The 13839-nt window shown below is 40.6% G+C and overlaps 1 protein-coding gene across 1 annotated transcript in view; it reads right to left on the bottom strand.

Annotated features, from left to right (window-relative positions):
* Window positions 1–13839, bottom strand: part of Map4k3 (mitogen-activated protein kinase kinase kinase kinase 3) — a 162298-nt gene that overhangs the window by 18415 nt on the left and 130044 nt on the right. The window contains exons 19-26 of the mRNA XM_005360786.2: window positions 12750–12792; window positions 10921–11080; window positions 9820–9932; window positions 8946–8987; window positions 7401–7485; window positions 5394–5473; window positions 2246–2306; window positions 2050–2167 (exon numbers count right to left, since the gene is read on the bottom strand). Coding sequence (XP_005360843.1) covers window positions 2050–2167; window positions 2246–2306; window positions 5394–5473; window positions 7401–7485; window positions 8946–8987; window positions 9820–9932; window positions 10921–11080; window positions 12750–12792 — 702 coding nt within the window. The remainder of the gene's footprint in view (window positions 1–2049; window positions 2168–2245; window positions 2307–5393; window positions 5474–7400; window positions 7486–8945; window positions 8988–9819; window positions 9933–10920; window positions 11081–12749; window positions 12793–13839) is intronic.

Here is a 13839-nt window from a genome sequence, read left to right as displayed (position 1 = left end):
TTTTGGAGCCTGTCCTGCAACTCACTCTGTAGAGCAGGCTGGCCTCAAGCTCACTAAGATCTGCCTGCCTCTGCCTCCCGAGTGCTGGGACTAAAGGTGTGTACCACCCCTGCTCAGCTTCCAACTACATCTTAAAACTGCATTTTAAGTTTTTTTCGGAGATGGGGTTTCTCTGTGGCTTTTGGAGCCTGTCCTGGAACTAACTCTTGTAGACCAGACTGTCCTCGAACTAGCAGAGATCCACCTGCCTCTGCCTCCCGAGTGCTGAGACTAGTTTTATTTCATTTTAAAAATTGTATGTGAGTTCAGGGGCTTGCAAAAGTCACGAAAGGTGTTAGATCCCAGGAGCTAGAGTTATAAGTGGTTGTGAATTGCCCAATGGGAAGTAAACTTGGATTCTCTGCAAGAGCACTACATTTTCTTAACACTCCCACCCCTGGGGGGCCCAAGCCATTTCTCCAACCACCTACCCACAGTCTTATAGCCTTAGCTGACTTCCAACTCACCATGTAACTAAGACTAGCCTTTACCTCCTGATCATTCTGCCTTTATCTACTAAGTGTTGGGATTTCAGGCATGTGTTATGGCAACTAGTTCCTAGATAACGAAGATGAGAAAGGAAGGAAATATCTGTGGGTACTTCTGATGCTGCAAATTAATTATAACAAAATTCCTAAAGCAGTAAGTTAGAGGTAAACTGCAAAGAGAGGGGTTAATCTTCCATGGAAAGTTCTTAAAGGAAGAAGCAGTATCTTATTCATGTATAGTGTCTCATCTGTGCATGGAGACACTTCATTTACAGTCAGTAAAAACTGGAAAAAAGTAAACACAGCTAGATGAAAAGGCACTATAATAGTTAAGTAGACAAACAGCAGCACAAAGTGATAGTTAAAAGAAAAATTATAAGCCAGGCAGTGGTAGCACACGCCTTTAATCCCAGCACTCGGGAGGCAGAGGCACACAGATCTTTGTGAGTTTGAGGCCAGCCTGGTCTACAAGAGCAAGTTCCAGGACAGGCTCCAAAGCTACAGAGAAACCCTGTCTCGAAAAACTAAAAAAAGAAAAAGACAAAATTACAAATATAGCTGTTACTATATTAACTGAAGCCCAAGTCACAATTCTGAACAATCATGAAAATGCCTAATTAAATTTAATGTATTTATTTCAAGACAGAAAAGCCTAAGTTTTAAATAGCTTTCATCAGAAGGCTATGGAGAAATAAGCTTGTCAGGACCGGAGAAACAGCTCAGCTGTTAATGGCACTTCCTACTTTTCTGGAGGACCCAAGTGCAGTTCCTAGCACCCATGCTGGGCAGCTCACAAATTGTTTGTAACTCCAGCTCTAGGGAATCCAACGCCTTTGCAGGTACATGTACAAAAAAGCACACACGCACGCATGCACACTCGCACACTAAGTAAAGTCTTTAAAAAGACATCTGTCCACACTGTAAACTCAGAAGTTAACAACAGAGCTTCAAGGAACCTGAAAACTAAGGGTTCTTAACATTGGTTTTACAATGAGTCTTGCAAAAGAAGACTGGCTATATTACAGTTTGACTTAAAAGACCATTCAAGAAACAAATGAGGACCACTATTACAATAAAAATGAGAGCTCAGCATGATTAAAAATGCAGAAAGTACAAAAGCAAAACTCCTCACCTCCAATTATTCCCCAAATGCAAAAAACATTAATTCAATAATCATTTTGATTTTCCAGGCTTAGAAACTGTACTTTGAAAAAAAGTCACTTTATGTAAGTTAACACAAACATGTTAAGAGCAAAGGCAATGTACGTAATGTATGAGTACATGAAAAATTAGTTTTATTTTTGCAGAAAAGACAAAAATTCAGGAAGAAAATGTTCATGTAATTAGAAAGCACAAATTACAACAATTTTAGAACAAAAATATGATAAATAAGCCCTTGTGAACGTACACCACAACATGATTTTTTAATGAAAAATTTCTATTAGCTCAAGCCTTCTCCTTCTACAGAAGAAAGGTTCTGAGCATGAGATCTCTAAGGACAGAAACACAACTCAATAGTTACCTTGGCAGTATTCTATCGGGGAGCTTATGTGCTGGAATTGCTACAGGTAACTTTTGCATCTGTCTTGCATAATCAAAAAGCCCTGGTAAATTATGGGAATAAAGCTGAGAAGCTTTACCTGTGAAGAAATAAACACAACGTAAGAGCGAATAACAGGCACCAAGGATTGGTTAAGATGCATAAAAGCCAGACTTACCAGATATTGATAGTAAGCAATTGTTCATCACGTATAACCATGTACACCTGCGGGGGAACAGCTGCCAACACACAAAGTTTACAGAGTTACACACATGTGCATGGTGCTGTGCGAGCTGAATGTCAAGGGCAGTTCTCAGGCCTTTAAAGTGTGCTCACAGCGACAGCAAAGGAAGCTAACGGCAAACATAATCTAAGTTTGAACACAGCATGATTAACTCGTCACTCTGTAATGAGGGACTATGTAAACCCAAAGAGAATAAAAACATTTTAAATACCATCTATTCCTTTCTTTTGGACCTGTGTTAAATGCTTAAGTCTCTCCTGTGAACTATTCTTAAAATGTACTTATCAAGTACGTGCAATGTATGAATGATATAGAAAAAAAGTAACAATGTAGAACAAGAGGCACTGAAAATTAGTTTTGTACAGGAGAAAGGCTGCAAGCGACCATGATGAAAATTTGCAAACTACAAAGGCTGGGCTAAGTGGAAGCTGAGAGAAAATATGAGCATCCATCTGTCCACGCAGTGTGTGAGAACTGGGGAACAGCTCAGGACCCTTGGTGATAGTTGAGTATTGGGGCAAAGAAAAGCGAATCAGTATGCTTTAAAGGCAGAATCGGCTGGTCTCACAGAGACTTTTCATCAACAAGTGTGAGCAGTCTGCACAGTGGCTGCTGGACCACAGCATCACCATGACCGGGCCCGTGTTAGACATGCCAGCTCTCGGACCTCATTCCCACCTACTAAAGCAGTAGGCTGAACACTTAGTACCTAAGAAGACTGTGACAGCCACTCATGTATGCACCTAGGTACCCTGACTTAACAAGCTTGTTGGCTGGGCTTGCTCTGGCAATTCCTACAGGACTGGGATGAGGGTAGGGAATAGGAAGAATGGAGAGAGGATGAAATGCATCAAGGCTCTAAGGACATTACTACATTAGAGCACCAAGTCATAAGAAAATGGAACAACAGAAGGGAGAAGCAAAGCAAATCCCTTATTAATACAATTTAAATAAATAAAGCAGAAAGCTTGCATTTCACTTATTTGGGAAGTGCATTCTTGAAATACTCTCCAGTCAAACATTAAAAAATATGGACCATGTACCTATAGCTAACTATGTCTTAAATCCCAATTTTAACACATATTTTCTACTCTATGCTTTTCACTAAAACACTGTACCCCAAGGGGGAGTTTACTCATCACACTGAGAACAAGAGGCAGAGAAAGGGCAATAACTTATTCTAGACCATAGGACACTGACTTTTATTTAATCAGTGTTGACCTATGGCAATTTTTACACAAATACATACTTAGAAGTCCTTCCTAAGTGCCAAACATAGAACGACATTTTCTAACTACTAATATAATTGTATAGAAAGTGCCAGGACAAGACATAAAGCCTTTTACATTTCAGCATGGGGCGTGGGGCATTTATACCTAGCTTTGAGTGTTGGATTTCATTTTGGAGTTTTTTTAAACTACCTTAAAAAAATCTAAAGGTTTTCCACATGATCAATGCTTCCTTTAGTAAGTTAGGTTCTGGGTAGAATAATCAGTTTAATGAAAGAACATAACACTTACGAAGAGCAGGTTCAATATTTTGCTTAGATTCACACTTTCTTGATGACTATGTGACTTCAGTAAACTTATTTTACCCCCCACCCCTCGAGACAGGGCTTCTCTGTATAGCTCAAGCTGTCCTAGAACTCTCTCTGTAGACCAGGCTGGCCTAGAACTCAGAGATCCGCTTGCCTCTGCCACCTGAGTGCTGGGATTAAAGGCATGACCCAAAACTGCCCAGCTAGTTTTTGTATTCTTATGTGGAAGATAGATAGAGCATGTGGGGCTGGAGAGATAGCTCATTGGTTAAGAGCATGGCCTGCTCTTGTGGAGGACCTGGGCTCGATTCTCAGTTCTCACACAGCTCACAACTGTTTATAACTTCAGTTCTAGGGCATCAACATCCTCTTTTGGCCTCTGTGGGCCCTAGGCACACACATGGTGCACAGATACGCATCCATGCCAAGACGCCCATACTCATAAAATTTTTAAAAAAATTTAAAAGGTAGGTCTGAGCTGGAGAAATGGCTCAGCAGTTAAGAGCACTGACTGCCTTCCAGAGGTCCTGAACTCAAATCCCAGCAGCCACATGGTGGTTCACAACCATCTGTAATGAGATCTGGCGCCCTCTTCTGGCCTACAGGCACATATGCAGACAAAACACAGTACACATAGTAAATAAACAAATAAATCTTTTTTAAAAAATTAAATGGTTAAGGGGGGATGGGTATATAGCTCAGTGGTTGAGCCTTTGCCTAAGATGTGCAAACCCTTGGAGGTTTGGTCCTAGAGCCTCAAAAAAGAAAAAGAAATGTGAGAAAGATGGCAATGTTTAGTTTTGAATAGTTTATTACTATTTGCAGACTTTTCTCCATTTTCTGTATAGTGAATTCATGACACTAAAACATGTGAGACTGATGTCCTCGTTCCTCTCTCCCTCTTACTTCTCTGAAAACTGCACTGTCACGTGCAGTTCTGATAGGGACCTCTCATGAGCCTTCATACAGAACCTGTCTTTCTTTATGCTAACGACTTCTCCAGGGACGTCTAAGGTGGAAAGTTAGGGTGTGTAGTCTAGCTTGCAGCCCAGGCTAGCTATAGGAGGTCTGTGTAGCAAGTGCTCTTAACCACTGAGTCATTTCCCCACCCTGTGCCCAGACTTCACAGGTCTTTCATCTTTGACCACAATCTCACATTTCCAAAGCACAGGTCTGGCCATTAGCTGGGGTTTGAGAGTTTGTTGTCACTGTTCTAGACTCACACGTGCTCAGTCACTCCTCCCCACCCACACTACTTTACAGCTCATCAAAGGTCCACCCAGCTCTCACAGGAGGAACTGGTGACATTCACTGCCTATCTCCTGTGCTCATTCCTAGAGTGATGTCAAAGTGGGAGTACTGGGATCTGTCTTGCATGTAAGTGTAAACTTCCCAGGGGCAGGAGCCAAGCCTGGGGCTCTGTCTTCAGTACGAAGTAAACGAAAGCTCACAGAATGTTTTACGAATAAAAGGAGTGTCAACTATAACTGAAACTTATTTCTAATGTCTACTTAATTAACAAGAAAAATACAGAAGGTAGCCTACCTGTTCCATTGATGTTTCATGAAGTTCGTTGAGATTAAGGGTATAAATGCCCTCTTCAGCACCAAATATTAAGTACTGATCTGAAATAACAGAGACATTTCATAGCTGATTTCAATAAACAAGATACTTTAAAAGGGTTATAGTATCTAAAATTTAGTAAATATGTGTTACCTCTGAAAAAGACTATAATTTTCAAGTTTTAATACAGAGAAGAAATTAGATACTCATAAACTAAGTTATATATAAATGTTAGTCTCAGCGCAGCGAGGAAAGTACTGTATGAGGGAGACATAAAGAGGAGCCTGTTAGACTCCTCACTCACCAGAGGGAGGGACTGACTGGCAGAGTCTGCAGCTACTTTCTCTAGAGTTCCCTAAAGAGAGGATCATGTGCAAATAACAGGGTGGAAACTGAGAACTAGCTCAGATTAGAAATGATCTTTACACATGTGGTGGTTTGAGTAGGAAGGGCCCCAGAGGCCCATCTACTTGAATGCTCAGTCACCAGGGAGTGGACCTGTCTCAAAGGACTACAGGGACTAGGAGGCATGGCCTTGGAGGAAGTAAGTGACTGGGGAGGTGGACTCTGAGGTTTCAAAAGCCCAGTCCAGGCCCTGGCTCTCTCTCGGTCAGTGGATCAGGATGTAGCTCTCAGCTACTGCTCCAGCGCCATGCACACTCCCGCCATGATGATAATGGACCAAACCTCTGAAATCCTAATCAAGTCCCTAATTAAGAGTTGTTTCTTTGCAGCAGCAGATGGTGACTAAGACAAGAGACTTATTTGGGGCTATTACTATAAGCCCTGACATAAAAACACAGGATCCTGGGACTGGAAAGGCAGAGGAAATGACAAACTAAAGCAGATACTGAGGATGTAGCTCAGTAGGTAGAGTGCTTGTTTAGTATGGGAAAGGCCCTGGGTTTGATCCAGCAGCACACAAACCGGACTTGGTGGCATAGGCATGTAACCACAGACTTAGGAGGTGGAGACAAATGAGCCAGAAGTCCATGTTCATCACTGACTAGATAGGAGGTTTGAGGTCAGCCTGGGCTAACAGCTTGGTCTAAAACCAAACCAAACCCACCTAACCCAACCCATGTCCTAATTATTGTTTGCTAAAAATTTAATTAAAACCTGGGTACAGCAGTGGTTCTCAACCTTCCTAATGTTGGGGCCCTTTAATGCAGTTCCTCATGTTGTGGTGATGCCGGACCACAACTTTAGTTTGTTACTACTTCATAACTGTAATTTTGCTACTGTTATAAATTGTAATATAAATAGCTGAAATGTGACCTCCACGGGGGTTGTGACCCACAAGTTGAGAACTACTGTTTTAGACGATAAGAGAAACTTAGCCAACGTCCTATTTAATTATTTTGAAGATATTAAAAGCAATACATTATGATCTTCTTTGGGCTGAGCAGAAGTAGTCTAAGAACAACCCAGAACATGCAGTCAGAAAGCAGTGGCTCAAACCAAGCTGCCTGGGAGCAGCACAGCCGAGTGTGCGTGAAGACTGATCCTGGGGTTTAGAAGGGTGCGTACAGATTTGTCTTCTTACACACAATCATCTGAGAATGCTCCCAGGTGACTCTGGGTATTTCACATAGCTAACGAGGGCTGCTGGGGTGCAGAAATAACAACCCGTCCTTAACTTACACCCCAACTGCTCTGAATATGATCCCTTTTACAATTTAGAGCCCCCCTCAAACAGTCACGTAATTCTGGGTGTTTAGGATCTAAGTCACTTCAGTTGTGGCTCTGAAAATAACACCCTGGGCAGGAGAGGAAGAAACATTTCTGCAGGAAATAAGGGAGATCTGATGCTGTGACCGCCAAGCAACTCCAGCGAGTCACCTGCGACCTCAAACCATAGCAACAGCACAGACAAATATATCCACCGTAAGTCTACACAAACAGCAAAACTCTTAGAGAAAACAATCAAATGAAACTGTCCGAGCTCTGCTGAAGGCCAAATAGAGACGGAAGAGACTGCAGTACTACCTCTCGTGTCTGGGTTTATCCAGGATGTGGCACAGTGGATTTTCAAGGGACAGCCATTAAACACCTTTGAAAAACACGCTCCCATCTGGAAAATAAGGACTCATCAGCATGGTGGTGACAAACAATGGTCCTAATAGAAAATACGAGGCATAACTATTTTGTTTTAATATGGGAGACCACAGGGGACAAACTAAATTACCATTACCCTCACTTTACAGAAATAAAAGTGTCAAGTCAGCCATCCACCTAGCTGACTGAATCATTTCTTCTGGATATCCACAACAGACTTTTTGATAGTATTAAACAAACTTTTCTGGGAACAATTTTGCTGGAGAAAAAAAAATCCCATATTTCTTTTATCATTTCACAATAAAATCAGCACCAATAACCAACTCTGTGTAATAAATAATTTGCCACTAAGAATCAGAATTTCCTATCAAAACAATATCATATTCTTAGTTAAGAAGAAGATAATAATCTCAACAAAGAAAATGTTCTTTGGTGCAGGAGAATTGTCTGTATTCTGTCAATCATGTTTTAAATAAATGCTGATTGGCCAGGCAGGAAGTATGGGGGAACCAAACAGGAAGTAGAAATGATACAAGGAGAACAGGAGAATTCTGGGAAGGAGGAAGCTGATTCCTCCCACTCCTGAGCAGACCACCAAAGCAGCAGGATATGATCTGCCCCACTGAAAAAGATACTGAGCCATGTGGCTAACATAGATCAGAAAAATGGGTTAATCAAGATGTGAGAGTTAGCCAGTGAGAGGCTAGAGCTTATGGGCCAATCAGCTTATAATTTATGGAGACCTATACGTGATTTTCTTTGGGGCTAAACAGTTGTGGGGTACCGGGCGGGACAAAAAACCCCAACAATAAACAAGCAGGCCTCCGATTCATGTTATAGTTCTTGTTTGATCTCTTGACAATAATGTCAGAGTTGAGTCTGGGTGTCGTGGTGCACGAGGATCTCTGTGAGTTGAGACTAGTCTGGTCTACAGAGTGAGTTCCAGGGCAGTCAGAGCTACACAGAGAAACCCTGTCTCAAATTAAGAAAAAAAAAGTCATCATTGAATTTTATACTATAAACTAAGATGCAAGGTTGAGTTAAAATATATAGAGTCATTTAAAGGACCAATCTGAGGACAGGCAAGATGGCTCAGGAAGCGAAAGCCTTTGCCTCCAAGTTTGACCTGAGATTTATTCCCAGATCTACATGGTGGAAGGAGAAAACTCACTCTAGGAAGTTGGCTTCTGACTTCCACACCTGTGCTATGACAGAACCACACATGTACATATGTGAAACAAACACACACATTCACACACACACACACACACACACACACACACACACACACACAAAAATGTAAAATTTTCTTTTTAAATTGAAAAAAAAATTGAGCATGATTTTGATGGCTCCTGCTTGTAATGTCAGTACTGGGGGTGAGGGTGGGAAGCAGGCAGACACAATCAAAGATATACACTAAAATAATTCTTGCTATATTTAGTTTAAAAAATCAATTATTTGATACTCAGTACTTACATGCACTTTAGGTGTTGGGGGAAGACCATTACTAATTGGCTTCTAGAAAAGGAATATGTGTTATTATTTTACTTTTTGCTGTTATTATGACAAGAATATGCTGTATTTCAAGCTTATTTCTTTGACTAAAATATACAACGGTAATATCATTATAAAATAAAATAGCTATCCTTAACTTTCCTATATTCTTTCCACAGTTACTTACAACTCCCCAAACCAGTTTGGTGTATATCCTTTCCCTAGGTAACTGTACATACTTATACATATCCTAGCTTTCTGGGCGGTCTTTCTTCTCTCACATGCCAGGCGCTCCACCAACAAAGGCTAGAGTTCAGAGTCAGTTCTCTCCAGGGAGGACAGCCAGCTCTTAGCCAACAGTCACTGTGAAGGGTTAAACCAGCAGTTCTCAACCTGTGGGTTGTGACCCTTTGGAGGTCAAAAGCCCCTTTCACAGGGTTGTCTAAGACCATCAGAAAATACAGATAGTTATGTTATGATTCATAACAGTAGCAAATTACAGTTATGAGGTAGCAATGAAAATAATGTTATGGTTGAAGTCACTACAACATGAGGAACTGTATTAAAGGGTCACAGCATTAGGAAGGTTGAGAACCACTGGGTTAGACTTACATAAAAACCATGATTTATAATGTGCTAAATAAAAATGGACAGGTTTTAAAAAGATCATGTCAGTTTACCTTTACAAAGGTATCTTTATGATTAAATAAAATACTATCACAATAATCCATAGACTAAAATATTACTATAGTAATTATGGAATACACAATTCCTATGGTTTTAGTCCTTGTAAGTGTAACACTTGTTACACAGTGAGAAAGGACACAAGTGTGAGTGCGCAGACACCAGCACTTACTGGTACATCCTTCTTCTCTTTTCTGGAGAGGTTGGTGCCTCTATGCTCACTCTGTTGCTGATATAACGATCCGTCTCGTTCACCATTTAGCTGGAAGGAGCTCACTCCATTTCCTTCAATAAAATATGTTTAGATATATTGTGAAAGGGCTGTTTCTTAATGAAATATTTCATTGCAACAATTATTAAATAGGAGACTCATCCTGTGTTTGAGATCTCCCATTCAGAATACTCATTGCTGGACTGTTATATATGTTCTTCCTGTTCAACCTACTTCTGACATTTTAGGCAAATTTAAATTCAGGTAGTATCTGAGTAAACATTTATTTTTATTAAAAGAGAAACACTGTAAATTTGGAATTACTTTCAAGGAGTGGATAATTCATATTACATATAGTTACCAAGAAATGGTAACAGCCCATTTAAAGGGCTCTTCTGAACAACAGAGGACACTTCACAGTGATGAAATAGTACCTTCTAGTGCTAATTTATACAATACCTATAAACACCGATTGCTTTTCTAAAAGTGATTAAGAATAATTAAGGAGTCAAAGACAAACACCTTTATCTTTCCTAAGACAGAAGCAGCCTACAGCCAAACACATTTCCTTGTTTCTTCAAAGTCTGATTGCAACCTGGTGCTGTGGCTAATGATGAAAAGACAGAGCAGTCTCCAAAGGTGGGAATGCTAATGGGCTGGAGCCGTAGAGATGGTTCAGTGCTAAGAGCACCTCCTGTGCTGCAAAGGACCCAGGTTCACGTTTCAGTACCTGTATGGTGGCTCACAACTGTCTAACTCCAGTTCCCCGGGATCTGACACCCACTTCTGGCCTCTGTTGGCACCAGGCATGCATGTGAAACACACACATACCTTCAGGCAAACACACACATGAACATAACAACAAAAAAAATAGGGGTAAATGTCCCAGGCTGGCTCACAAGGGACCGTGTCCCTGAAAGCACTCTGCACGGGAAGCAGAAGGCAGAAAACAGATCTAACAGCCACTGCTCTTGCCATCACCCCACACGCGAACTTCAGTCATTTCTTGGACAGTCCCTTCACTTCTAGAACAACAGACTGGAGTCTGTCCTCTACCCTCACCTAAAGCAGCAGGCTTCTGTGGGGGTAATCTGGGGGGAGGCGGTCTAGGTGGAACATGGGATGGCTTTGCTGGGCTCCCTGATGAGGGACATCTCTTGATTGTTCCTTGATTACCATCCTCAGCAGAATGCGTATCCTGTGGTATGAAGATGGATTTAGGCTGAAATCACATAGAAAAGGAAAACAGTGATTAAACATAAGATTACTCCTGAGGTAAATATTATTACATACCAGAGACTTTCAAACTGTATTTATTAGAGAAGTGTCAATGGTATTTAAGATTCAGACTATTTTATTACTTAAAAATTATCCTGAAAAGGTACACTAAAATGTGCTGAATTTCGCAGCTGAGGGAGGAGCAATATGAATTGGTTTCTATTCCCTTCTATTAGTGTCTTATAAACCTTCCTAAGTAAAACTATTCTGTCTTTGTGATTATACTCCAACTCAACTGCATCTCTTTTAAGTGCTGAAGTTAATCAATACTTGTTGGGTTAATCTAATTTGTCCTTTAGACAACTCAGAATGTTTATGTTAAAATATAATCTTTCAGATTAGGAACAACAGAAGACGGCAATTAAAATGATCATACACTGGAGAACACCAGTGCAATAAGGATGCCCAAAAAACTTCCTGAAGACAATAGTTTGCAGAATGTATCAGTTCCTCCACACGTGTCCTCATGATGCCCACCCACCAAGTGCAGCCCCTTTCGTCTGTCAGAATTAACACTTCTCTCAGGAATACAATGGAAACAAAACACCAGTAGGGCCAAGATTGGTAAGACTCCAACTCAAACTACAACACAACTTAACTTTTGTAACTGAAACTTGTGACACATATAAACCTGTAAGATAAACGTACCATACTGCTATTTGTATCCACTCATTTTGTCCTTAAAAAAACTTGTATATATTGTATACATGTATGAAATTAAACAAAACCCTGTAAATTGTGATTTCTTTCTTATCCAAGATAACTTTGCAGGTAAAGGATTAGTTCAGTGCAGAGTGCTTGCCTAATGTGCACAATGGTCTGATGGGGGACTTTAGCCAATCACCTTCTATTTAGGGTGTGTCCCCCTGGGGCCACAGAAAAACAGATAAAATACCAGGTGCACTTGTTTCTTCCTCTTTTGCCCCCTCCCCCCCATGGCTGGAACCCTGGTTTTCTAAGTTTCCTTTCTTCTGTTTATTAAAGCTGAATATTATTTCAAAAAAGGGGGGGGCTGGAGAGATGGCTCAGCCATTAAAGGCTAGGCTCACAACCAAAAATATAAGAGTTCGGTTCCCAGCACCCATGGCGGTCTCTTCAGCCACCTTTTATGGTCCCAGGTTCAATCCCAGCAAAGCCAGGGAAAGGGAGAGGCTGACGTCAAATGTTTTCTAAAGCTACTGTACTACTTTTGTACTTTTATTTTACAATTATTTTCTGAAAATTAAATGTCCATTCTCAGCAATCAACTAATGGTAGGTTACAGATTTTAAGGAAAAATATCTTATGAAAATTTAAGATTTCTAGTTAGGTGGAAATAATACCAATCTAGAAATTATTTCAAATAAAAATATTTAAAATGTATTACTTAAGTAACTACTGAATCATCATTTTTAAAAAGATCAAAGTAAAATTATGTTCTTAGATAATAATCCTCAGCTAGTTTTCTTTTTGAGACAGGGTTTCTCTGTAGCTTTGGAGCCTGTCCTGGCACTAGCTCTTGTAGACCAGGCTAGTTTTCTTTATGGTGGGAACAAGAACAGGCTACAGTAACACGGAGAGCAAGCAGCGCAGTGGAGAACGGCTTGCAGGGTGTAAACAGCGAGTCTGTTTACCTTTGGTGGCAGGGGTGGCGGAACTTTTGCTTTCATAGTTGAACTAAAAACACAGAAAATATAGAGTCAGAGCTCTGCATTTGACAAATGAATTATTAAACACAATTATTTTTCAAAGATACAGAAGAAAAGCCTTCAGAGACAAATACTATTTTCTGGCTTCATGAGATTTTTTTCTAAGATATTTTGTAAAATGTCCAAATTCTATTGAAATAAACATTTAGAAGTAGGTAAATGTTCATCTTCTTGGTTTCAAATGAGAGTGATCCAAAGTGGAAAGACATCCACAATTCTATTTCCATCAAAAGGTAAATAAGGATATGAGCAGCAATCGGGCTAGGGAAATGGTAAGAGCATAAAGTGCAGCACACAATGTGTCTAGGTCTCCCCTGCTGTGGTGTTACAATTCTGACAAAGGGCTTATTCCAGCTACGGTTCAAGCATTTGGTCCATCATGGCAGAGTCAAGGCGGCATGAACTGCTGGTCACATCAGAATTCAGTCAGTGCTCAGCTGGCTTTCTCCATTTTACATAGTCTGGGGTCCTCTTACTTGGAAATAGCCCCACCCACAGTTAAGAGGGGTCTTCTCACATTAATTAATCTATTCAAGATAACCCACCACACATATACCCAGAGGCCTGACTGATGGGCAATTTGGGATTTTTCCCAATTCTATTCTTTGATTACTATTATAGATTGACTTTACTCTCCTTAAATTCACAGACTGATGAGAGAATTCTCAATGTAATACACATAAAGACAGGGCTTTTTAAGGAGTTCATTAAGGTTAAATGAAGCTATAGGTTTGATAGGAATGAGATTAAGAAAAATTAACTGCCCTTTGCCCCACTACATACACACATCAAGGAAAGGCCATGTGAACACACAGATGGAGGTAGGAACTTGATGAGTTCAAGGTCATTCACGTGTATATAGCACATTCTCGGCCAACCTGGACTACAAGAGACTCCGTCTCAAAAGCCAAGGTCGGGGTTGGTAAGTGCACAGCTAAATAGAGGAAACCATCAGACACCAAATAGGCCATCAAATAGGCTAGCACCTAGAACCTGAATTTTCTAGCAGCTGAGG

The sequence above is a fragment of the Microtus ochrogaster genome, linkage group LG3 (assembly GCF_000317375.1).
Source record: "Microtus ochrogaster isolate Prairie Vole_2 linkage group LG3, MicOch1.0, whole genome shotgun sequence".
NCBI classification, from domain to species: Eukaryota; Metazoa; Chordata; class Mammalia; order Rodentia; family Cricetidae; genus Microtus; species Microtus ochrogaster.
The sequence above is the reverse complement of the archived record's forward strand: the minus strand, read 5'-3'. Positions and strand labels throughout refer to the sequence as shown.